Source organism: Ovis canadensis, chromosome 19 (genome assembly GCF_042477335.2).
Source record: "Ovis canadensis isolate MfBH-ARS-UI-01 breed Bighorn chromosome 19, ARS-UI_OviCan_v2, whole genome shotgun sequence".
Lineage (NCBI taxonomy): Eukaryota > Metazoa > Chordata > Mammalia > Artiodactyla > Bovidae > Ovis > Ovis canadensis.
The window spans coordinates 25,833,858-25,860,894 of NC_091263.1; the positions used below are offsets into that span (position 1 = coordinate 25,833,858).

Sequence of the window (27,037 nt, forward strand, 5' to 3'; positions counted from 1 at the left end):
GCTCCCCGAGACAACCTTAGGTTCTCTGTAAAAAGATCAACAAGCAGATCTTAATGGCCAAAACCATGAGGTCGAAAACCCTGCATGACCTTCCACTCACCTCTCCAGGCTATATTCTACAATCTCCTCTGCCCCCAACCTCAACCCTGACCCTGTCTTCCAGCCGCTCTGGACCATGAAGGCTGCTGACCCGCCCACCATGCACTTCTCTGGGCCCCATGACCTTGCTAATGCTTCTCCCTTCCCTCTGGCTGTGGGAAGCCCGCTCATTCCTCAAGACCCAGTTCACACATCCTCTGTTCCACCAAGCCCTCCTAGATGCCTTCCCAGAATGTCCTGCCTCAGGACCTTTGCACCTGCCTTTGCTGAGAACACTCTCCCCCAAATCTTCGCATGGCTAGTTCCTTCTCATTGTATAGATCTGACCCCAAAGTTCACCTTTGGGGGAAGGTCTTCCCTGGCTACTTTAGCTAAAGTTGCAAACCTGTCAACTTTCTGTCCCATTTCCCTGTGTGTTAGTTTCTTCATAGCACTCACCACTATCTGAAATTGCAGTTTTTGTCTGTCTCTCTTCTTCCGCAAGATTAAAAGCACTGTTAAAGGTCACAGCCACCTTGTTTTCTGTGCATCCCCAGCACTTGGTGCCCCGACCGCAGTGTGTGCTCAGATAAATGAGAGCGATGACTGCTCCCACTCTGTTAGTATCACCATCACATCTCTCAGTGTTAGGGCAGGGAGCGTCTCCTTAGACACTGTCACACCCTGCTGCGCATCTGACGAGCACCTCACACTCTCCAGGAACTCAGAAAATGTGCACTCAACTGGAATCTCTGGGTTGAGATGTTTTGACTGTTTCCCATCACCCACAACAGAAGTTGCTTTAATTTCAATGTGGAGGAAAGTTAAAATGTAAAACTTTGAAATAAGGGGCTGAATCACTTATCAAAAATGCAGGCTTCTAAGAGCAAACTTAAACTCCACAATTTTGGGGCTGGAGATATTATGAAAACATATTCTCTGCCTCTGTCTCTCTTGCTCTCTCTCTCCCCCCCTCTCTCTGTCTCTCACATACACATACATACACACATACATACACACACATACACATAAGTCCTCTGATTTCAACGATGGCCTCAAACCACTTTCTTTTTCCTTCTTTCTGCACATGTCTGAACGTGAACTGAATAATAAGGTCCTGAAATGAGTCGGGATTAGGTTGGCTTTTAATCTTTTTTCTCAACAGAAACCAAAAGAGAGGGGATGGCTGATGGAATTCTGGAGTGAGAATTACGTTCCTGGGCTCTTGGGTCAATTTTAGTCTTGGCTACAGGGAGAAAGCATGTGTGTTTCTGGGCACAGCTTACACTCAACCCACAATCTCTGAAAGGTAGGGGAAGTGTGGCAGCCTGGTGCGCATGCGCAGTGTGGTGCCAAGGCTGCCCTGTAGCCCCTGTGGATAGAGGGAGTGAGTCAGGGCAGCTGGGCCGGCTTCCGGCTGACTGGGGACCCTGCAGTTATCAGAGGTCTCAGAGTTTGGGCGCAGGGCTTCTGAGACGTCTAGAAGCAGTAGCACTTCATGGTAGCACGTGCGTGATGATGCTGAGGAGCCTGTGCTCTCTGGTCTTCAAAACAAATCAGCCTTAAAAGTTGGTGGCTATGCAGTTTACTTTCCTCCTTCCTTTTTTCATTCCTCAAAAGCAACATAGCCCTGTCACTGCAGGCGTGGCGGGTTGTTAGCAAAGTTGCTAACAGGAAATCTCACTGAGGATAAACAGAGCACATCAGTCATTGCCCAGAAACACATGGTTCTCATTGAACCTGCTGAGGACTAATTGAGTGTGCATCGGAGGCTCGGAAACAGGAAAACTCTTTTCTCATAGACCCACCAGGTATGTTCTGACCACAGGGAACTTCCTCAGCATCGTTAGACACTGAGAAGTCATTATCTCCTCAGCTGTCAGGGTGCCAACTCCATTTATGTCTCCTAAACATATGCCCAAATGCATATTTCAGGCCTCTCATGAAGTCTTAAAGCTTTAGATTCAATGAATGACATCTAGGTTTCTCTTTTCATGGCTTTTGTGTGTACTCCTTCAGAAATGCAGCATAAGAGGTTAGACAGGTGTTTATACCTGAAATACGGCATCCAGAAAATGATTATTATTTACCTTTTGGTAAAAGAGCAATAACAAAGTTCTCTGTCTAATAAATGGAGAGATAACTCAGTGAATCCATAGGTGTCCTGCTTTATCCTGTAACATAAGATAGGTATGAGCTTCGTTCTTTACCATAAAATCAGTCCAAGCACTAGAACCAGAGTTTAAATAAGCCAGTACAATTCCAGGGACTATGTTATGTCCCACATGGAGGCTACTGACTCATTTATTATCCAAATCAACAGACCATTCTGCTTCCAAAATGTTTCATTATCTGTGGAAGGAAAATATTTTTGGCATGCACATCAAGTACTCAGATAGCATACTTGAGTTTTTTGCTAAAGAGAATCTGACCACATCTGGAAATTCTTTGGTGTCACTGATTCTCTGAAACTACATGCCATCTGCATCACTTTAACTCCAGTAAAAGGCCATCTCGAAGCTTTGAAATGGGCCTCATGGGGGGTGAAGGGGGACTTGTCTTTCTCTGATTAAATGTAAATGAACCCTGTTTCACAGGGCAGCCTTAGTGGTGGCCTGTACTCTTGACTTTTCAGCATGTTGGCCTGTGACACCAGGGGAAATTGGTGCAGGGGATGGTGAAAAATACCATTGTTTTAGCCAAACCCTGGAGCTGGTGGGGAAAAAATTCATTGCCTTTTATCATAAGAAGTGATATCTTTTATGAAATAATGGCAGATTCATACAGAGGTCAGAATTATACAACAGAACGTGCTCTTTCTTTCCTCTGGAATGTTGGTTTTGAGGCTTTTCCTCTTTATTTTCTGTTTTAGTTTTGGTCTCAGTAACACGCTGACCTTTCAGATCAAATACCACTTTTCACAGTGGCCTTAAGGGACAGGGAGGGGGTTGGGGAGGCAAGTCTTTTATTTAGAAGATAATTTTCAACTAGAAAGAAAGGAGACATCTGGAGTTGAAGTTACGATCTTTCCAGGCTTTTTAGAGTCTCTGCCTTTCCCTTTCTAGAAATTATTAATAAAAGGCATTAGGTCATTGTTGCATTTCTTGCTCCTTCTGTTTCAACTCTTCAGGTCTGTCAACGGGCTATTATTTATGGGCGGCTGTTCTGTGTTCTCATTTACCCATTTTATTTTGAAACCAGAACATAGCTCTTCACTTGAGTGGGGCTAGCAGGGCCTGTCCAAAGCTAGAACCTCATGTTAACTTACCTTGTACTGTTGTGATCATCAAGGTGCTTTTCCTTTTCATCTATTTGTAGGAACACATTGGAGTCTCTAGCTACCCACAGAGGTAAATATCAGAAAATCATACCTTGCCAAACTGGTAAGCAAGGGGACCCTTTCACAAAGCAAAAGAATGCATAACTCTTGAGAAAAGTCTACCAAAGGATGCCTTTGACAACTCCTGCCTTAAAATGATGTACACACACACTCACAAATTGTGTTCACAATCTTTCAGATACATTAGTAACATAGAACTGGGCATAACCATTATAAGAAAATACACAAGATGGTTATCACTATTTTTCTGCTCTTGTTTTAAGAAGTCATTGCAGTTGGAGAAATCAGAGTGAATAAATGGGGATTTTGAACGTCTACCCCTGCTAAGTTATTCTGGGTATACATTATACAGAGTCTTGAAATGAAGGGTGATACATAAAAGTATCTGTCTTAGGATTTATTATTAAATTGTTGTCATCTTTCACTATTCTTTGGTGAATATCAAGACACTTAATAGAAAATCATAGCAATGTGATTAACATAAGGGATAATATTAAGGGCACTTTCAGACTATAGAAAACTATCATAGTTTACATTTTGCTGAATGTAAGTGTAGCTTTTATTTATCTTTCTAGTAGTAAACATCTTAGATCACTAAATTAACCAGTTGGTATCATTTCTCAATCCTTTTATGAGGACTTTTTTTAATTTCAAACATTGAAATTTATATTTATATTAAATATATATTACCAAATTAAATATATATTACCAAAGCCACTGTGGCCAGTGTTCAGCCTCCTATGACAGAGAAGGGACTTGTTATCTTCTGATATCTTTGTTCCAAGAGTAGGCAGTAGGTAATTGAATTAGCAAAGTAGGCATTCAAAACATTCTCTGGGTTTCTAAGTTCAAGGGGCGTGTGAATTTAGAAGAGCAGGTGGTAAGTCAGGGGATGGGTCATGTTTACCCAGTTGCCATCAGCTGTGATCAGTGTCACATGATATGGAAAACTGGCCCTGGGATGTAGAGAGAACAGAAAGTCAGTGATTAACAGATAAATGTGAGTTAACGTGAAACACATGTTATTTTGAAAAATGAACCTATGGCCCCCTTTAATCCAAGTCATCTCCACAAACACAGTTTCTAGACCAGACTTCACCTAAGACCCACACTGGTGAAGGCACCGAACATGGCTCCTGGGAAGAACTGTTGCCACCGGGTTTATTCCCCTATTAATTTAACCTTACGTTTCTCTTTTATTTCCTGTGTACTGTATCCGGGGTGGAGGGGAAGGCCTCAAGCTAGACACTTTGGTGACCCTTCCCATGCCTAGAACCCAGTCATTTGGAATATGGTTAAGGAATGAGGCTGATACCAGTTGAAAGAGGAAATCCATTCATTAGCCTGCTAAAAATATACCAGTAATACCACATATCTGAGATAAAAAATGGTCCCTTAATTTTGAGACTTGTTAATCCACCTTCCGGATCACTCTCCGCCTCTATGACTTGCCTACAAGGTCTTCCTTTGTGTCCATGCCCACCTCTCCTGCCTCATTTCTGATCACTACTCCCGAGCACCGTTCATCCAATGCTTGACCGTGTTGAACTCCCTGGCTGTCTAGACCCAAGCTTCCTGTTTGTACCTCCATGCCTTTGCACATGCAGTTCCCCTCTCCCCTATCCCCTTTACTCTCTAGAAGTTTCTTTACCCTCTAAAATCTACCTTCAGGGCCACCTTTTCTGAGTCAGGAGTGCAGTTCATGACAGGGCCCAACATGCTGGTTGAAAAAGAAACACGTAGGCAAGATTGACAGTCACAATAGGAGCCCTCCTCTGAGGGCTAATGAAAGATAAACCATGATATAGTGGGACAGAGGGTGTGCAGTCTGGATGCAAGGAAGGTGAAGCTGGAGAGGGAGCGTCCTGGTGGGGACTTTGATCTACAGCCATACCACCCTGAAAGTGCCCAATCTTGCCTGGTGAGGACTTTGGAGATGGTGCTCCTTCCACAGTCAGAGCTGATAGGCACATGACAGTTTCCTTAACCTCTCTGGGCCTCAGTTTTCTCATCTGTAAATAAAATAGAGTGAAACTTAAGAAAACCAGATGTCCCAGTTTGCCTGGTGCATCCCTGATACAGGTCTTGCTTGCTGTTCTGTCTGGTTGACTCCCCCACTTCATTCTCAGAAATATCCCCATTTAGACAATAAATCATATGGTCACCTACTGATAATAGCACCCTCTGTGAGTGGGTGTTATAAGGATTAAATCTATCCCATAGCTTTGCTTCCCCTCGTGGCTCAGAATCCACAAAGAGTCCACCTGCGATGCGGGAGACCTGGGTTCAATCCCTGGGTTGGGAAGATACCCTGGAGAAGGGAACGGCTGCCCACTCCAGTATTATGGCCTGGAGAATTCCATGGACTGTATCGTCCATGGCGTTGCAGAGAGTCAGACACAGCTGAGCAACTTGCACTTTCATAGCTGTAGACTAGCACCCAATGTTAGTATGATTCCCATTTATACCTGAACTCAGCATGGAGAAGGGGCCTTAAGCAGCTAAAATCAGTTTCCAAGGTGATATGCCTGGAGCAGGAAGACTTAGAAAACAGGTTGAAGGGCTTCCCTGTCCCTCCAGGCCCAGGGACAGGGACTCTGTTAAGGCCGTTGTATTCTGGGCACCTGGAAGAGACCTGTGTCCTCTCTCTCACTCTGAAGTCAGCCACCTACTGTTAGCACCTTGTACAGGCCGCTCTTTTGAGACCACAACATGGACACGCCCTGTTTCTTCCAGCCCTTTTATCAGATCACCACACTTTAGGGAGTCTAGATGTCCTTTTCCACCTGGTAACAGAGAGTTAATTCCCTTTTTCAATATTTTACCCATGAGTCAGGCCCAATTCATACTTCAGATCCGGTATCTTGAATGAGATTTTGCCCAGCTACCTAGAGTACACTGAGGATACTTCATCCTTGGACAGGCCTGCACCCATGGAGGCTTCTGACCACGAAGGTTCCCCTGAGTGAGGTTGACCGAAACTCTGCCACTAAATGATGTCCACGTTCTCTCGGGCTCCCCACAGTTTCCCAAATCACAACCAGTGTTTGGTTTCAACTTGCACAATGTTTTCTTTGGGGTCAGGACCAGGGGAGAGGCGGAGGCCAGATGGCAACAGCAAACCCTCAATAGTTGCCTTGGCCAAGTTCAGCCTTGACACTGTGTCCCACGTCCTCTTGTCCTTTTTTCTGTGTTGGTAAAGTTCTTTTATTCACATTCCGGTAGATATGGCCTCTTTCAGCTCCCTGAGGACGTGAGTGGCCATGTCATGAGAAGTGTTTGGAGTCAGATAGTCTGGAAAATAGATGAGAAGTGGGTGGGCAGGGCTGAGCAGGGGGCAATGGCCACAGAGTCCTTGGTCAGCCACAGAAATGAAGCCTTTGGAAAATGAGTGCCATGGTGCTTGGATTGTCTGCAAGAAGGAAACCTTGCTTCCCCTTGATGACTTCACCACCGGTGACAGGGGTTAGAACCCAGTTGTGGGGGCTGGGTGCTGAGTAATTGCTTATCTATGTAGCAGGAGACTAGCTGATTCCATGTGCTAAGGAAAAGGCAGGAAAATCCTTAAGGGGCATAATTAACAACTGGGGACAACCTCAGTGACCATGTAGACCACCATCCTAATTTCACACGTGAGGAAACTAAGGCCCTGGAGACCCAAACTGCCTCAGCTGTTAGGAGGTGAAACCCAGGACCATCTGTGCCAGAGGATTCCTTCACTGGGTGCTGCTTGCTGCCACCAACCAATCAGGTTACCTTGGACGAGTCACAGAACTCGGGACCTCTGGTTCCTTATCTGTCAGCCGAGGCCACGGGACAACATGATCTTAGAGCTGCCTTCCAGAAACAACATTCCGGGATGTTCTGTTCCCCTTCCAGCCCAAGACAGCACGGAGTGGCCTGGTGCCCCAGCCAGCAGGCACTTTATCTCCCATGGAACAGAAGTGGGTCAGATGGAGGACTCTGAAATTTCTGGGCTTGTGGGTTCATGGTTCCTTCCCTTTAACCTGGGTAAGAACAGAAAGGGATAGCTTCCCTCCACCTCCATCTCCACCCCTAATCCCTCCGTGACCCCCACCCCAGCCCTACCCTCAGCCTCTAGACCTAAGAGGTAGGAAAGTTTGTAAGAAGGTCTCTGGAGCTGGATGACCTGTGGTATAGCCCAGCTCTGCTGCCTGCCCTCTGGGAGACATGGCCTCCTCTTGCCTGTCAACTTCCTCATCTGTAAAATGCTAACAGTAACTGCACTCACCTCACAGGGGTGTGCAGTAAGGGCTGCACAAGTGTCGAGTGCCGTTATGTCTGTCACACCTGTTCTATCCATGCCCATGGAACAGTCCCTCACCCTCATGACCCTAGCTAGGGCCTGAGTTGCTCATTTTAGCTGAGGGAGTGTCTACAAGCGGATTAGCTGGCCTGAACCAGACCTGTGCAGCACGGAGCAACCTTTATTCACCTTTGAGAGAGACCACCCTGAACCTTCCCCCAAACTGTCATTTTCCCCAGTTGAAGTGATTCCCGTGTAACCACAGTCAGAGCATGACTGGCTGAGATTTTCATTCATCAGAGACTCTACTTCTGCTTCCCTTCTCCAGACTCCCCTAGGGCAAATCAGATGTCACATCAGATCACGTCACATCCCCATCATCACCCTTTTTACAGGCCCTCTGAGACTCCAGTGAGACAAGGGAAAGTAGAGCTCTGAGCTGTGTCTCTGCCCCACTCATTGGAGCCAAAGTTGGTCCTCCTTTCTCCCACTGTGGTTGCCTGCACCTTGCCCCGAGATGCTGGTGTCCTGTGGGGATGACAGTGAATCTGGCTGAGTTGGGGCTCTGCTCCACCACTTCCCCTCCCTGCCTGGAAATCTGAATCACCCACTGTGGAGCCAGGAGGAACTCTGCCCCAACCCTGATTTTAATTAGGAACGGGTGCATCCTGCGAGACTCAGAGTTCCGTCACTCTCAATCCAGACGAAATGTGTTTTGAGGAGCCCAGCCTGGTCAGCTCAACAGAGGAACGTGAATGCCACAGGGCTACAGAAGGATGGTCCTTCCAATAGCCTTTTAGCAAATGGTCACTGAAGAAAATGAGACCCACATACTTCCAAGTGAAATATGACTGGAATTAACATGAGCACACATTCAAGTTCTCAAATGCTCAGTGAACAAAATGTTTTCCATCTGTGAGGTGCTGTGTATACCCAGAAAGAGAGCAACCCCCAAAGAACACAATCCCCCACTTTTCCAAAGAGGTGAATTTAGCAAAGTTTTTTGGCCAACTTAACAGGAATCAGAACTGTGATTGCCTTTGAGGTGGGGGATGGGAATTGACTGGAAAAGAGTCAGGGAATCTTTCTGGAGTAATGGATGTCTGTCCCTTCCCTGGGATGGTGGTTATATGTGTGACTTCATTTGTCAAAATTCATCAAACTGTACCCTTAAATTTTTAGGGAATGTAAATTTTACCTTAATTTTTTTAAAAAAAAGTTATAAAAGTAAATACCTACTTATAATACTTAACCTAATCAGGTATTGCACACTGAAAATTATAAAAGAATACTAGATTAATTTATATTGTTCTTTTCATTCACACATTTCACAAAATGATTTCATGCAGATGTACATCTTCTGAGATCAATGGATTGCATTATTAAGGCCACTGTTTAAGTTGACAGTATTCCAAAGGATATCATCTTCAATTCATGTAACTTATTTGAAATGCAGAACATTTTGAATTCGTGTTTGATGCTAAAATGCTATTGCTAGACACAAAGACTCATTTGCATAATGTTACAACAGTTGTTTTTCTCATTTGTCTTGGAAGTGATTGTTCACAATTCTCACAATGTAAGCAACTAATGTTTTGCTTTCTAAAAATGAACTTTAAAATATTTATCACAACTTTAAAAAGTTGCACCCCAGAATAATCACCACATCTATGTTAAATCTCATTGCCTCCTTCCCATTAATTGCCTCTAGTAACCTCAAAAAGCATCCAGAACCAACACTGATTGAGACCATTTCAGGCTGGTATATCTTCCCAGATTTCACCTGAGAGAGTATCAAATTACAAAATACTTTTAAAGAGCCCTAAGTCCCTTTAGTTCCCTGGAAGTCCGTGGTTAGGACTTGGAGCTTTCACTGCCGTGGCCCCAGGTTCAATTCTTGGTTGGGGAACTAATATCCCTGCCAGGTGCAGAGCAGGGCCAAAAACAAACAAGCAAAATGCAATGTATTATAAAGAATGGTAAGTCCCAAAAGTATGAGCAACTTTTAAAGGCAACAGTATTCTCTGAGAGTTAATTTGAGGAAATAAACCTTCATCTTATTTATCTTCAGGCATGTATAGTAAAGGGCTTGCCTGGTACCTCAACTAGTAAAGAATCCACCTACAATGCAGGAGACCTGGGTTTGATCCCTGGGTTGGGAAGATCCCCTGGAGAAGGGATTGGCTACCCACTCCAGTATTCTTGGGCTTCCTTGGTGGCTCAACTGGTAAAGAATCCACCTGCAATGCAGGAGACCTGGGTTTGATCCCTGGGTTGGGAAAATCCCCTGGAGAAGGGAAAGGCTACCGATGTATTATAAAGTACAGTAAGTCCCCAAAGTATAAGAAACTTTTAAAGGTAACACTATTTTCTAAGAGTTAATTTTAGGAAATAAACCTTCATCTTAGTCTTCAGGCATATACAGTAAATCCAGGCATACACGTTCAAAGATAAAATAGAGATTTATTTAGCACATTTGGAGATTTTATAGTTCTTTGTCTAAAGATTAGTACTGTTAGCTGAACTTAGAAGTTTCCATGTTAAAAATTTAAACCTTACCACAAATGAGAAGCTGAAGCATTCTTGAATCAATGTAAACACACTATATTTTACTCAAAGGCATTAAATTTAGGAGAGTGTAGTTCAAATAGATGATTTTGGCTAAAATCAATTGTAAACATAATCCTAAATTATGAATTGCTATTAATTTTGTGACTTGACCTTAAGTTATATCAAGGTTTCAACTACAAACAACTTTATATGAAAATATATAAAGGAGGTGCTTTTTTTCCCAATATTTCGCCAGTTGAGGCATCAAAAATAGTGTTGTTTTTAAAGAAACCAACATGGAAGACTGTACTGTTGTTTTGATTTTTTTTTTTTTAACATCACTGCTGCTCAGCCTTGTTTTTCCACTAGCCTCTCAAAAGCTGTCAGAAGCAAAATCAGGTAATTCAGCAAGAGCTCCTTGGGCATATGACCCAATGCAATGGTTGCCCAATTTTTATTTTATTTTTTTGGTAGCAGAATCCTGATTTTAAATGACATTATAGGTGGTTGATGCTCTAGTTGGAATGGAGATGGGGACCCATAGCAGTCCTGCTTGGTGCCCCCTTCTCCTCTCTAGGAAATCCACTAAGGGGTCTCACAGCACCCTATGGGTCCCATGGTGCACAGTTTGAAAACTTCTGGCCGTGGACCATGCCTGAAGGCTGGAGCTCAGAAGATCTAGGTCCAAAACCTGAGTTCTGGTCTGTGTGATTGTTGGCAAATGACTTAACCTGAGTCTCATTTTCCGTATCCAAACAAAGAATATGAATGCTCATCTCAGAGTTGCTGTAAGGCTGTTTTTAAAGTTCCTTAAGTCTTACTCTTTCCTAGTCACGTCTCACTTGTGTGTTGTGTGCCATTGCATCTCAATTATTTCATGACTCAGCATCCACTTTTCTTTATTATTTGGCCTTGTTGATGCTACTACGTCTGCCTTTCAGATTTTCTGCCATTATTGTCTCCTAGAGAATGGACCAGAGTAATAGTTGTCTTTGGGCTACACTGTGACCACCTCTGAAGGGATTCCACGCTTACGATCTTTTCTTGGGATGGACCACTCATCCAGATTTCTTTTCATTTTCAGGTGGGCCAAGAGAAGGGAAACTGTTCTTTCCAGAAAAACCCAACCCCCTGCATCATCCCTCAAGAACAAGAAAATATCTTCCATACAATATTTGCTTTTTTCACAAAGTCGGGAAGAAAAGTCTTGGTAAGAATTTGCTTACTCGTTGGGTTCACGTGGGTGGTCCTCACTAGGAAGGCAAGTCTGAGATGAGAAGCCAGTTTTCTATTTGCCATTTATTATTTCTCAAATCTGGTTTGAATCAGTTGGCTTAGAAAGTCACAAGGACTATAGTCAACTCCTGTTTTTTCAGCCTGAGGTTTCTATCAAAGTGTTAAATTTACATTTCAGATTCCATTGGGTGGCAAAGGGAAAACCTTTGCAACCCACCAAGTACAAAGTTACACATTTCTCCCAGTAGTATGAGTCTAATCAAGAGTGATGGTTCTCGTCCAACCACTTTATATACCACTGTTGGTCAGTATATATTAAAACTAAACATATCTATGATCTAGCAGTTCCACTCCCAGGAATGTCCCAAAGGGAAGTGAGTACCTGTATCCCCCAAAGACATGGACAAGAATGTTCACAGTAATCTAGGAACGATCCAAATATCCATCACCAGGAGAAAGTGTAAACAGTTGCAGTGTACCCCATACACTGGATTATTACGAGCAATAATAACTGCTACACCAACAACATGAATAAATCTCACAGATACAATATTGAGTGAAAGGAGCTAGAGATAAAAGGACACAGATGGTGTTTCACTTACATGAAGTTCAGAAATAGCAACTCTGTCAATGGCAGTGGAGGTCAGGACAGCAGTTAATTTTGGAGGAATATTGATAGGCAGGAGCATGAGGGAATCTGCTTAGGTGCAGGACATGTTCTTCATATTGATCTGTTATGAATGCGTGTAAAAATATATCAAGATGGATCCTTAGGATTTATTCTGTTTACTATATGTAAGCTATACCTCAACTTTTTAAAAAGTGTAGGTGTTAAAGATGGAATCAGATGCTTTTGCAAAGCTTCCTTTCTCCCCATCTGTGGCTACATCTCTTCAGTTCCTTATTACAGCCATGGCACATCTCACTAACATTTCCCTCCTCTTTTATTCGGCGGTAGAAATAGTATGACTGGTTGCCATTTGGAAGTTTGGGATATTTTTACTCACATAATGCTGATGATCAACTATTATTTAACAGCCCTCAGAACTGTTAGATGTATTGATATCTAGTGGTTTGACAAATGCAGCTCTGTATCTGGCTGAAATCTTTACCCCATGTGTGAAACATCATGAACGTATATTCACACATTTTGGATCCTATAACACAAAGGAATTCTTCCTTTGTAACTTAAATTTGGAATTTAGGTTTCTAGCTGTAATTCGTATGTTTTCTTGGTTAAACGTGTTTTTCTTTACTCCTGTGGTTTCTTGAGTCTTGTGACTTTGTAGCCCTCCAATTTGCCCAATATAAACAATGGGTATAAAATTACATTTGTCACTTCCAGGCAAAAACCACATAATCTACGAAATACACCTTGTGTTCAAAACTTATAAGAGGAATGTTCCCAAAATACTAAATGTGTCTCTTTAAAAACAAAACAAAGAAGTTGTAGAACGTATATGCAATGGAATATTAGCCATAAAAAGGAGCAAATTTGAGCCAGTTGTGAGGAGGAACCTAGAGCGTGTTACACAGAGTGAAGTTAAGTCAGAAAGAGAAAAATAAATATCATATATTAATGCATATATTTGAAATCTTATGGTACTGATGAACCTATCTGCAGGGCAGAATTAGAGATGCAGACATAGAGAACAGACTTGTGGACACAGCAGGGGAAGGAGACAGTGGGACAGAGAGTCACATTGACGTATACACACACTGCTGCTGCTAAGTCGCTTCAGTCGTGTCCGACTCTGTGCGACCCCATAGACGGCAGCCCACCAGGCTCCCCCGTCCCTGGGATTCTCCAGGCAAGAACACTGGAGTGGGTCGCCATTTCCTTCTCCAGTGCATGAAAGTGAAAAGTGAAAGTGAAGTCACGCAGTCATGTCTGACTCTTCGTGACCCCATGGACTGCAGCCCACCAGGCTCCTCCATCCATGGGATTTTCCAGGCAAGGTTCTGGAGTGGGGTGCCATTGCCTTCTCCGATACTACCGTGTGTAAAATAGCTAGCTAGTGGGAAGCTGCTGTATAGTGCGAGAAGCTCAGCTCTGTGTTCTCTGATGGCCTAAGGGGTGGGATGGGGAGGATGGGAGAGACACTCAAGAGTGAGGGTGTATGTGTATACACATAGCTGATACACATTGTTGTGCAGAAACCATCATAACATCGTAAAGCATTATCCTCCAATTAAAAATAAATTTAAAAAATAAAAAACAAAATTCACTGCTTTCTCCTTGCAAAATCCAGTTTTGGGGTAAGGTACACCCGTGAGCTTCGACTTGAAGGCGTGTTCTGGTGCCCTCTGGACAGGAAGTCCTTTGATTGCCCTCTGGTGACAAGAAGGAATGATTGCATCTTCCTATGGATTTCATCTGCCTAGAAAGGCCTCTAGAGAAGGCAATGGCTCCCCACTCCAGTACTCTTGCCTGGAAAATCCCATGGGTTGAGGAGCCTGGCATTCCATGGGGTCGCTAGGAGTCGGACATGACTGAGCGACTTCACTTTCACTTTTCACTTTCACACGTTGGAGAAAGAAATGGCAACCCACTCCAGTGTTCTTGCCTGGAGAATCCCAGAGACAGGGGAGCCTGGCGGGCTGCCGTCTATGAGGTCACACAGAGTCAGACATGACTGAAGCGACTTAGCAGCAGCAGCAGCAGCAGAAAGGCCTCAGTTCTATAAATGCTGTGTTCTACAAATACCTGTTCTGTATCTATAAATGCCGATTCTGTAAGTGTTGTCCTCTTGTCTTTGTTCTTAATACAGTTTGACCATTCTCTGGTTATTCTTCTCAGGACTGTGAAAAAACAGGAATTTCTTGCCTAACAATGTACTGTAACCTTAGTGCACTTGCTAAAGAAGAAAGTCGTACTATAGACATTTATATGCTGCTGAACACAGAAATACTGAAGAAGGTAAGTCCTGAAGAACTGTACTCTCAGAGTTCATTTAAAAACATTTGAATTGGTTTCCTCAGGAAAAACTCTATCTGCCCCTTTTAAAACTGTCCTGGCCAGCACCATGGGTAATTCTGCTTCAGAAGAATGCCAGGGAAACATACCAGATCCTTGTTATTCAAAGTGTGGTCCGAGGACCAACAGTGTCAGCATCACCTGGGAGCTTCTTAGACCTGCAGAATCCTGGACTCCACTCAGGCCTTACCAAGTCAGCATCTCTTTTTAAGCAAGAACCCCAGGTGTTTTGTTTACGCAGTTGTTTCTTAGATTTTTTTAAATATTTATTTTTATTTATTTGGTTGTGCCAGGTCTTAGTTGTGGCATGTGAGAGCTAGTTCCCTAATCAGGGATCGAACCCAAGTCCCCTGCATTGGGAACTCGGAGTCTGAGCTTCTGGACCATCAGGAAAGTTGTTCTCAGACTTTACCTTGCACATTTTAGATCAAAGGTTTTCTGTAAAGGGCCAGCAGTAAGTTTTTTAGGCCCTGTGGGCTATACAGTGTCTTGCCATTGCTCAGCTCCGCCATCGTGTTGTGAAAACAGCCATAGACCATACTCAAATGAATGGGCGTGACTGTGTTTCAATAAAATTTTATTTACAAAAACCAGCAAAGGGGTGGATTTGACCCATGAAACATAGATTGCCAACCCCTTGTTTAAATGACATCTTGTTTCACAGACTCCCCCTTTTGAATCTCAGATCACTTTGCTTTTATGAGTTTATAAAAGTGGTTTAAAAAATCATACAAATTCACTGTAATTTATTTTCACATAAGCGCTGCTTAGTATGAAAGGCTGCATCCAACAAACTGATTTTAAAACAATCGTGGAGATAAAATAGGCATGTTAGCCACAGAGATTCTCTTTATTTTCCTTTGGAAAAACTGTATGTGTCAGTCCGTATAAAACACTCAGTGTATAAGTGAATATCCTTAGAATAGTCATTCTAGCGTTATTTTTTTAATTAGGCATGGCAACAACATGTTGGCCTGATAAGTCACAGGCAAAGGAGATATGGGATGTTTTACCCCCTTTCCGTCTCTGGCTGGTGGAGAGCTGTGAACAGTTCTGCTTTCCCTGGGTGCTTTGAAGGGAAACTGATTAGGGGCAAGTTGGACACACACGGCACTGCTTCCCTGTTGTAGCTCTCTCTCCTTTTAAACAGGATGGAGCTGGGAGAGGACCCAACATGAACCACCCCTGGTCACCCTTTGATTCCAGAATATCACATCACAGGAAGTGCCTTCCTGGCCTGGGTCCCCAGCTTAGGTTGAGGGATTATGAATCTGTACACTTACCCATCCTATTCCTCTTCGTGACAAGTGGCCCTGGTGACAGATTTATTGCCTGTGCCACACTTGCCGCTGTTGACAGAGCCCTGATACGGCACTGATGGTGGGAAGCCACTCTCATTTCTTCTTCACCCTCAACGCAGATGGCTGCTGCTTGCGCGTCAGTCATTTATACTGAATCACAAAGCCTCAAGCCTTTCTTGTCCCCAGCTCTGGCCTGGTGTCTGCATCTCTCTCTTTGTGATCAGTGGCAACCCTTTACCGTGGAATATGTCCTGCTGACTGCTGTCCCTATGGGCCATCCAGCGCAGTCTATACCCCAAGACAGCAGGAAACCATGGGGTGTCGTACGTGGTCGTTGGAGGACCATTTTCCTTGCAGATATTCTACAGAAACCAGAAGAAATCTCAAGTGTGGAGTTAAGCCTCTGTCAGGCCCAAAGCCAGCCACACCTCCCTGGGAGCTCCAGGGGCTCCTCGCCTCCCTAAGGACATGGAGCAGCATCAGCCTTGGGGTTCAGCTGGGCTGCCGCTTCTGTTTATTTCCCTTTGATCTGAAGGTCTGACCCCAGACAAGGGAATTTGCAGTTTAACTGCTTTGACCTTAACAAGTATTTATTTGAAATGTAGGATCTTATTTTTTTAATTATCTGAGGATTCCGATTTCTTTCAAAGTGTTTATTTTCTGCAACTGCCAGAGATCTGTTCCGTGCTCCTAATCTGCTCAGCCTTTACCTTTGACAGTCGTCACTATTATTGTCGTCATTAGCAATGTCCAAGGTGATGAGAATGGTGGTCCAAGATTGAAGAGACAGTATGTCCAGACCCATAAAACCACAGATCTACAGAACTAGTGAAAGATTGCTGCATAGAAAATTACTTACTGCTCAATATGAGCTCACTGAAGCAGTTTTTGGTTTGGTTTTTTTTTTTTTTTTTTTTTTTGAGTGACAAGCTTGTGAGAAGCATTTCAGATGTGTTTTATTGCTGTTTTTAAAAGGACAATAATTAGTGTGTAACTCCCAGGTAAATTCCACAGGGAGCATCCCCAGGTGTCCCCACTAGAAGGTCTTTGTGGTTTCTTTGGAAGTGATGAGCTGAGCCCCTTGAAACTGTTTTCTGTAGAGACAGCTATCTTCTTTCCTTTTGCAGGGGCAGGTTTAACCGGACATGGGCCAAAGTTGGCCTCAATACGTGCCTCCTTGCGTGGCAGGCCACCTGAGTAAATACAGAAAGACACCTTTCTGGCAGAGCCTCGCTGCCTCCACAGGTTAGGTGCAGAGTGCTCTGGCTGGCTGTCCTCTGGCTCCACAACGGGAGCCAGCCTGCTTCTCCCTCAGTAGTCAGTGCAGCCGCATCTGGACCGCTGGCTCGATGTTCTGGCCCTTCCCTGAGTCATAGTTTTGCCAGCCCCTCTCTTCTTTCAGACTCCTTCCCCATCCCTACCTTGGAGCCATTCTCTGATTATCTGGATCAGTAGCTTTAAATCTGAGCCCACACTAAAGCTTCTACCCACAATGGCTGATGGGCTCTGCCCGAGTTTTACCTGGGACGAACCTCCTTCCCCCACCACCCCCAGCCCCTTTCTTGTCAGACCATTGACTTATTACAAGCCAGATGCTTTCTCCTTCTCATCTCTGTCTGGTACCCTCTTTCCCGCTTAAAGGGCTTTGACCCCCCCACCCCACCCCCCACCGCAAAAGCTTCATTTAAGAGCAAAGAAAGAATTAAAAGGAACTCATGTGGAGAGTTTGAGGGTTGTGGTCAAGGCAGGAAGATGCTTGGGAAATGTAAATCAGATGCCTTCTGTGAAAGCCCAGACCTAGATTTATCGTACACAATTCAACAGCTTTATTTATTCTCTACTCTTTGGGGAATATGTCAATACTAAGATCCAAATATCTGGCTCTTGCTGCTTGGAAACCACAGCACACAAGCCTGCATGTGTTGACTCAGCAAAACTCCAGAGCTTTTCAGCATCCACTATGATATGCAAGAATCTTCAGGAGAGAGACTGGAAATCTCTGCTTCATTCAGTGATAGAAATTTCTGTCTGGTCCACATGGAATCTTAGAATTTCAGTTCCACCTAGGATCTCCGGGCCCTGTCACTGTGACTGAAAAGTCTTACAGCGAGTTATACTGTTTCATCCTCAGGACAGTTCATCTGTCATCCAGTTCATGACCCACGCCAAGGTGAAAGTGGACCCTTCCCTGAGAGTGGTGGAGGTAGCCAGTGGGAACCCAGAGGAGATGACGGTGAGTACAGCCCCCGCCTTCGGCCCCCCACCATCACACACAGCCCTCTTCCAAGGGTGAAGGAATTTGGGTGACTTGGGAGACTGAATGCTAGAATTTGAGGATAATAACAGCCTCTAAGCCAAGATGTCAGCTTTGTGGTAGACCCATGACCTTGCCTGCCTTGGCTTCCAGGCCCCCCAAGGGGATCTGTGGTCTGCTCTTATTGTGATAGCCTTGTTCTCCAGGATACTGTTACGTGAAAGCTCCTGGCCATGACTAGCCAAAAGAGAAATTGTCTGGAAGTACCCTTGACAGTGCTTATTGCATTTCCATTCTAGAACCAAGACTATTTTTTATCTTTCTCAGACCTTTTCCTGAAACCTCATCTGCCTTCCCAATCCCATTGCTCCATGGATAAACAGTGTTTAAACACAAGTTGGTTGACTAACATTCTCTACCTAGCCCCCATATCCTCTATGAAGTGTAGTTGGCAAGCAGCCTCAAGATGGGAGGTGTCGCAGCTGGGAATTCAGATAGGGGAGGGAAAGGGGTGGCCTTGGAATTCTGCTGCATTATTATTTTCAGGGGCAGGAGGGGAGGGGCATCCTTTGACACCCAGACTCAGGTCCTAGGTACATAGAAAGGAAAACAGCAGCCTCTGAACTGGATTTGCCAATAAGCTAGGCAGTGATGGCTAGCTTTTTGCATCTCCTTTTCCTGGAATTTACTTCTCTCCAGGAAGACTTTACCCTCTTTTGAAAGAGTCAATACTGCTGTGACAAATTTACAGAAGTGAAAAATTGACAAAGATTATTTGCTTGCAAAGAAAAACATGTTAATTTATTTTCTAGTAACAGAGGAGACACCGCATGTCTAAATGTTAGGATGGGGATCACAGCAAAGAGACTCTTACAAAACGCTGGCTAGGAAGGGTACATATAGAAAATAAATCCCCAGGACCTTCATGAACCAAATGGCAGGGAGGAAAAGACAAAAGCCAACTCCAGATATTTTGATCTCCAGAAACAGTGACTCTAGAAGTGAAGGACTTCAGGATCATTCCACTCCATCCCATTCATTTTCTGTTGTTTAAAATGACCATATTTCCAAGGCCACCCCTTTCCCTCCCCTATCTGAATTCCCAGCTGTGACACTTCCCATCTTGAGCTACCCCAAAGCATGGGTATTCCATGCCCAGATCAGGGAAGAAGTGTCAGAGGCAGACTTAAATTCCCTGACTCACATCGAGAAATTGTCCACCTGGTCATTTTAAATAACAGAAAATGAATGGGATGGAGTGGAATGATCCTGAAGTCCTTCACTCCTAGAGTCACTGTTTCTGGAGATCAAAATATCTGGAGTTGGCTTTTGTCTTTGCCTCCCTGCCAGTTGGGCATTTAACTGCCAATCCAGACCTTCACCTGGGGAGTGAAAAAGAGTGCAGAGTCACTGCTCATTGTCACAGCTCCAGTTAAAAAGTTTTATAGGATGAGATAACGTGGCCAACAGGAGAGCTTTAGAATGTTCTGGTAGACCACACTGTTCCCAATTAAGAGCTAACGGAAGTAATTAACAGATTTCCTACAGGTGGAATCGCTTGGGTAAATGAAAAAACTATCATGGGTGCATTGCCTTTGATTAAAACATAGAGCTGTGGGATCCAGAAAGACATTGCCTGACATCCCATTGTTGGATTCTGAGTCATCTGTGCACCCCCTAAATACTGCTTCCATTAACTACTGTTCCATTATGAGCACTGTGGTGATATTTTCATTATCAGGAGTTCTTTGGAAGGAGATCTCATTTTCAACTGATTTTTTTCTAGTACTCCCAAGAAAAAAGGAACATCCTTCAGAGTTCCACAGTGCCCCCATCTTTCTCCTTTCCATGACTTTGCCTTTCAATACATGAGCCAAAATGAAGTACTACAATCTGTTCTCAACTTTCCTGGCAGGAAAAAATAAATCCTTTCTGAGTAGAAAGGATTGCCTTTTTAGAACAAACATGTTCCTCCCTGCGTGATTCTTCTAAATGCCTGGCACTTTGTCAATCATCCATTGGAAGGGAAATTTCCATAGAGGCTAGCCACCAAATTTAAATCGGGCAGAATTTCACAAGATTTGAGATCAGGCACCACATTTGTATGGCCTTGGAATGAACAGGAAGTGTATTTACAGCTGGTAGTGAGCAGGGTGTGGGTGAGAAAAGGAAAGCAATCGGTTTTTAATCACATAAAGTGTGCATGGTGATAAATTCAACTGACAGGGAATACAGATAATTTTCTTGGGACTCATTGTGTCTTATTTTCATGCCATAGTATGGGGAGCGCTTTACGGAGCGTATGGGTGAATAGCTAGAAATACGTTACTGGATGTTTGAGGCATTTTCCTTTTTTATTAATAATACATTTGAGGTGCCCTTCCTGGGCAGAGTGTTAGCCACGTGTCCAAGACCAACCACACCAGCTTACCTGGCTTTGTACAGACTCAGACCTGAGAATTCTGGACGAGGTCTGAGTGACTACGTTCAGTGCTGACTGTGCCAATATAATACACCGAATTTCCTATTATGTCCAACCCAACGCTTTCTACTTTTCTGGGAGAGCTGCCAACAGCTGAGGCTAGAAACTCCCTGGGGGCAAACCAAGAATCTACAGCACACCAGCTCTGCTACCGAGAGCTGCCACCCCAGACACTCTTCTCTGGCCATATGAGAGGCTTGTGTGAGTTACAGAGCAAATCTGTTTTGTCGATACTTTGAAATAGCAACATGTGTGATGAACATGGAAATCCACAAATGGATAAATAAGTCATTGCCATGTGGAGTGGGCACCAGGTTGAGATTCTAGGTGCCAGGAAGAGAGACTGAGTCTGTCTCCTTTTAGCAGAAGCAGAATGGATTAGAATGGTATTGGGTAGCTCTCAGAATTGCCAGCAAGGTTGGAGAGCCTGACTGGGGATGTGAGAAACCTGCAGGGCCAGGACCACAGGTTGGGGCAGGCCCCAGGGAGAGTCTGGCGTGGTTCCCTGGGCACTACCTCCCTGGCTTCTCTCAGCCTCGTGCTCTAGAGTCACGTGGGAGCCTCTCGCTAGCTGAGGTTAGGCCCCTGTCTGGGGAACCAGGCACCCCAGGAAAAGCAGGTGGCTGGCATTTTGGGCTATTGTAGTACAGCCTCCCCCTCACCCTAAGACTCACCCATAGGAGGATTTCCCAGCACTGGAAGGATGCTAAAAAGTGACGAGCATCCCCTCCCATGTGCTTCTTTAACACTACAGGCAGCATGGGGCCATCTAATCCCTGGCTCATTGAGGGCTCTCTTCTGAGCTAGTCTCTGTTCAGTCATTTAGACCATTTTGTCAGTTCCGTTGATAAGAGAATTTGCAAATTTTTGTCCATGGGTGGTTGAGGAGTGTTTGTGCTTTGGGCTTTGATTTAAGAATGAACGTGCTTGAATGAGCTCCTTCTGATTTGATAGGGCAAATTTCTTCTCCTACTGCCATGGGAACCATATGTCCAAAGAGCTGGTCACCTCCCTTCCGCAGTCCTCTGACATCACCATCCCTTACCCTACAGGTGGGGAGACAGGTCATAATTTTTACAAGTCCCCAGAGATTCCACTGTGCCCTCCCTGAGTTACAACCACAGACCTTTTTCCTCAAGTGAACAAAGAGCCTCTAATGCTTAGGAAAAAGAGGCGACTTGCCCTGGATCTCAGGTCGCTGAGCCAAGGATAGCGTCTGGAACTTTTGAGTCCCATCCACATGCTCTTTTCTCTGCTCTGCAGCCACTCGGTCATACAAGAGGGCACCGGGCAGTCTTGGATAAAAGGTCCTTGACAAGTGCAAGTGTCCACCCTGGAACGGACACTGACTGGTTTTAAAGTCTGTTATAATTGCCAGGTTCCCTTGGGGCCCAGCCAGTGCCTCCTGACTGGACCTGGCTCTCCTCACCTCAGTGGAGGCTTTCCCTGCTCACTCTCAACCACACTCTAGAAGGAGCCTTCTGGCTGCAGCCTTGCTTTCATTTCTGAATAAACCTGCCTCTCATGTCCGAACTGATCAGGCCAGCAAGTTCCAGCTTCATTTTCTCTGAAGCTGGTCAAGTTCACTTCCCAGTCTTGACCCTTCTGGGAAGTCAGTCCTTCTAGTTTGGCCTATTTTTTGTGAACAGGGAACACTGTATTTCCCCCTTTGGAATTAGAAGAGCCTGCCCTCAAATCCCATCTCCCTCACAGCCCAGTGGTGTGACTGCAGGTATCAGGTGAGCTCTGCGAGCCTCTCTTTTCTCATCTATAACATGGGAAAGCTAGTTTCTTCTCCCTGGAGATTTCCCCTCCATTCTGCTTCCTGCCGCTACCCCCACCAAGCCAAGATGCACACCAGCATATCTCAACCAGAGGGCGTCATCTGAGGTGGTAGATGAGAGACTCCAGAAGGTCCTGCCTGTAGTTCCTTTGTTGTTTACTGCCTCTTGAACCAAGCTGACAGTTTTCTGTCACCAAATAGACTGTGACTTGTACTTTACTATTTACATGCCAAATTACAGTTAAAATTACATTATACCCAGCAAGAGAGTTCTCCTTCTTGTTACATCAAGAGGTAGGAAGAAGAAGAGAGACACCTCCATTCTCTGTCATCATCAAAAGATGGTAGGCAGTCTTCTCCCTTCACCCACCACCCCCATGTGAGAATTAAGCTCTAATCAAAAGGAATTTAGGAAAACCCCAGTGTAGTTTGCTGTTTGTCACTGTTTGAAGTTTCACTGAATGAATACTCTGTTGGGGGCTTGCGATGGGCCAGGCAACGTATGAGGCACTGAGAATGCAATGGGGAACCAAATAGCCATGGTTCAGGCCCTCCCAGAGCTAACGAGGGGGTGACAGACAGTAAAAAGAGAAGCAAACAGCATTGTTGTTTGGTTTTTGTTGTTTTTTTTTTCCAAACTGAGGTGAGTTCCAAGGGAGTAACCTCCTCTAGATTGAGGGAAATCTAAAGAATATTTCTCCAAAGAAGCTGAAATCTAGAGAGGGAGGAGGAATTAGCTTGCCAAGCACAGGGAAGAGTGTCCCAGAGAGAAGGGAGAGCTGTGTGAAGACCCAAATAGCTTGGCGTGTTCAAGGCTGCAACAGCAGGGAGCAGCACCTGGTGAGTGGTGAAGACATCCATGACGGGAGACGTAGGCGGGGTCACACCATATAACACCAGGGGGCAGTTACAAAGGGAAACTGTTGCAAGCATTTGTTTTGAGCAAGGAATGGCCTGATCCAATGTATTTTTTAATAAATTTATTTATTTTAATTGGAGGCTAATTACTTTACAATATTGTATTGGTTTTTCCATACATCAACATGAATCCGCCATGGGTGTACACGTGTTCCCCATCCTGAACCCCCCTCCCACCTCCCTCTCTGTACCATCATAGGCTACTGTGTGGACAGTAGATTGTAGGGGGCTACAGGAAAGTTGTGACCATCACTTGCTAGAAATGATGGTGGCCAAGTAGATAGAAGTGGACAGGTAGATTTATATCAGTAGAGGTCTAGCAGTCTGTGCCAGTCATGTGTAGAGTATCTGTCCTAGGGGTGGCTGCTGCTGCTAAGTCGCTTCAGTCGTGTCCAACTCTGTGCAACCCCATAGACAGCAGCCCACCAGACTCCCCCATCCTGGGATTCTCCAGGCAAGAACACTGGAGTGGGTTGCCATTTCCTTCTCCAATGCATGAAAGTGAAAAGTGAAAGTGAAGTCGCTCAGTCATGTCTGACTCTTAGCAACTCCATGGACTTCAGCCTACCAGGCTACTCCATCCATGGGATTTTCCAGGCAAGAGTACTGGACCTAAGGGGTTGGGAGGAATCAAAAGACATCTTGATACAAAGCCCCTCGCCTGGTAACATCCACGTGGGCAGTTAGTTAATAGTGGGTCCCGTTGCCTAAGGCTTCTCTGATGGGGAAGCTGGTAAAGAATCTACCTGCAATGCAGGAGACGTGGGAGACATGGGTTCAGTCCCTAGGTCAGGAAGATCCACTAGAGGAGGAAAATTGCAACCCACTGCAGTATTCTTGCCCGAAAAATCCCATGGACAGAGGAGCCTGATGGGCTACAGTCCAAGGGGTTGCAAAGAGTCGGACATGACTGAGAGACTAAACACACACGCCCACTGCATAAAGAGATGGTCAAGGATGGGAGGAACCAAGTGAAGAATAGCTTCTCCCTCCCTCAAAACCTCAAGAGTCATGATCAGTTTACTCTAAAACAGTGGTTTCCAGCTGTCATCATGCTTATCATTATCATTTCTTCAAACAACAGAACCCATTTCTAAATTGAAATGTGCTTTGGTTGAGTCAGAGGTAGGGTGCCTGTAACTCACCCCATTTGTATCTCTGTTTTCTCTGAGGGGCCTCTACATGCCCTCACCAAACCCCTGGGCTCTATGGAGCTAGGAAACCACTGCTATGGAAGGCTGTATTTAGGGCAAGGCTGCTGTCCCATCCTTCAAATTCTTTAGACATGAACTGGACCTCCAATAAACATGAATGAGAAAAAAAAATTAGCCTCAAGACTTCCACAGCACAAACAGGGGTAAACACTGTACACACGTGTGTGCAGACACACATGCTTGAGCACACACACTTATACAGACACTGTGTGGTTTTGTGTTGGGAAAGCCTGCATTGGAGAGGTTAGGACAAGCTGCATGGAAGGAATGACCCCTGAACACATACTGAAGGCATTTTCTAAGTGGACGGGGGGAAGGTCAGCCTGCAGGTAGAGTCCGATGGTGTCTTAGGATAGAGTCTCAAGAAGCAGACCCTCAGATGAGGATGTGGGTACAAGAATTTTTTTAAAGGAAGTGTTCCCAGTGAGATGGGGAAAGAAGTGAGGAGATAGGATAGGGAAAGAGAACGAGGGAAACAAAAGTGGGATTCCAGGGGCCTCAGGCTCAGCAGAGCTCTGGAACTCAATACTTCAGAGTTCTCCTACTCTGAAGCAAGGGAGCTAGGCTTTCTCCCTCCTGTTGTGTGTCAGCCACTGGCCAGAGGCTGCCCAGGAGATACTGAGCACCAAGATCCTCCCCATCTCCCCATGCCCTGAGGGAATGCAGCCTCTGACAGTGCCACCCACTAGAGGTGAATGCGTGTAAAGCTGGGATTGGATGTAGGGAACGGATCGAGGGACCTGAGAGATGGGAGCGAGGAGCCAGCAGCGGTGAACACAGGTGTCACTGGTCTCCACCCACACCCTGGGGGCGCGGCTCGACGTGTCTTTCTGTGCCCCGTTTTGCTTAATGACTTCATTTTTGTTCATTTATGCTCAGTTCTGGTGATGTGCTGGCATTTGATGTGGTTATCGCCTGACACACTCACGTTGCCCTGTGAGCATAATATTAGTGCTTTGACTCTCTGATGAGGAAACTGAGGCCCCCAGATGACAGCCTGAGATGCTGAAGCTTATCAGTGAAAGAGCCAGGTCTGGCGTAAGGCCCACTGTTTGCAAGCCCGAGGCTCCTTTCATCCTGTGCTCCTGAGGCCCGAGCTGTCCCGTTGTCTGGCCCACACACAGTGGAGCACCACTCCTGGCAGATTGGTAGGAAACATAGCCATGGGTGGTAAGCAACTGGCCTGTCGTCTTCAGAGAGACCCTTGGCTCCAGTGACCTCAGAAGCACATCATGTTCTAACTTAGTGGTCTGTTGATTCTGGAACTCTTCCTGTTGTGGCCTGGTCCCTAACCAGATGCACAGCTACTCATCAAGAGAATTAGCACTCATCGAGGGCCCTCCTTAGCCTGCGGCAAAGGAGCTATGTCCCCCCCACCCCCCCTCCCCCGCCCTTTAAAGAACGATCATGAGGTTTCTCAGGAGTAATAGATATAAAACCTCTCACCACAATGTCTGGCACACAGTAAGTTCTCAACAAATGTGACCCATTCTTAACAATTAGGGAATTAGCACCAGTCTAGCTCATCCCTCTGCAAATTCTAACAGAGTAAGGAATTCCTGAAACCTAGCAGCCAGGGGCAAGTTTGACATCTTTGTTTATCACAGCACAGACTTGCAACAACCAGCTTGCCAAATGCAATTTATTTTCTGTTCATTGATGTCATCTCCGTAAGTCTGAGTCTTCAGACTCCCCTGAGCTGGTCTGCTTTCTGAAGGCTCTGTTCTGAGAGCGATTTAAGATGTGGTTCCGCTAAGAACATTTCCTCCAGCTCCCACAGCCCTTTCTCCCTGCCCCCTCCCCCACTGTTAGATGTAATTAGAAGCAGGTGAAAATGGCATTTCCTTGTTCCAGATGTTCTTCTTTCCCCACTTTTTGTTTTACATACATTCCTTCCCTCTGTGAGACCTGTGTGTGATGTCGATTATGGAAAGCATCTTGCCCTTGTAATTGACCTTCAGCCAGGGGGGCTGGAGCTGAGATTCCCGTTGGGTGTTGCTGATGCTGAGCTGTCCCCTCAGCCCTAGAAGCCCCCTGTCCAGCCAGCCCTGGGACAGCTGTACTCTATTTTGGTCATGTTCTCAGGCCTTTTGGAGACCTGAGCATTTCCAGCTATGACATTAAGCATATTTACAGTGGTCAAAACATAAAAGTTTCCAGAAACCTGCAAGTGAATCAAGTGCTGTGGTTTAGGCTTGCCAGCTGCCCCAGACTGAAAGTTGGTTCTCTGATGCCAGCTTGCTAGCCTCAGGTGCGTTCAAGTTTATAGCAGCAGGTAGGATGCCCAGCCTGTGGGCCTACCATTGCCCCTGCCCCATGGCTGTCCTCCTCTAGGAATCTGCTGAGCCAGGCAGATCCTCGGGCTCCTCAATTCTCTTATGTTTTATTGGTCAACACCTGACACACAAGCCCCCCAGCCTCAGTCTGCTACTGTGCGATCATTTATCCCTTCGCTGATCAGAACTTCTGCCGCTCCATCTCTCGGCCTCCTTCCCGCCACCCTCTGAAACCTGCAGGCTCCCCCTCAGCCTCAGTCTTTTTCCTCCTTTCTCGTTACTTCCTGTTATGTTGGGAGTGTGGATCTCCCCTGGTGATACCACTTCCTTTACAGCCTTCGTACTGGGTCTGTTCCTTGAT

The 27,037-nt window shown here is 45.2% G+C and overlaps 1 protein-coding gene across 1 annotated transcript in view; it reads left to right on the forward strand.

The window, feature by feature from the left end:
- ITGA9 (integrin subunit alpha 9) overlaps positions 1–27,037 on the forward strand; it is a 368,409-nt gene that overhangs the window by 314,736 nt on the left and 26,636 nt on the right. The window contains exons 24-26 of the mRNA XM_069561451.1: positions 11,320–11,445; positions 14,272–14,391; positions 17,881–17,982. Coding sequence (XP_069417552.1) covers positions 11,320–11,445; positions 14,272–14,391; positions 17,881–17,982 — 348 coding nt within the window. The remainder of the gene's footprint in view (positions 1–11,319; positions 11,446–14,271; positions 14,392–17,880; positions 17,983–27,037) is intronic.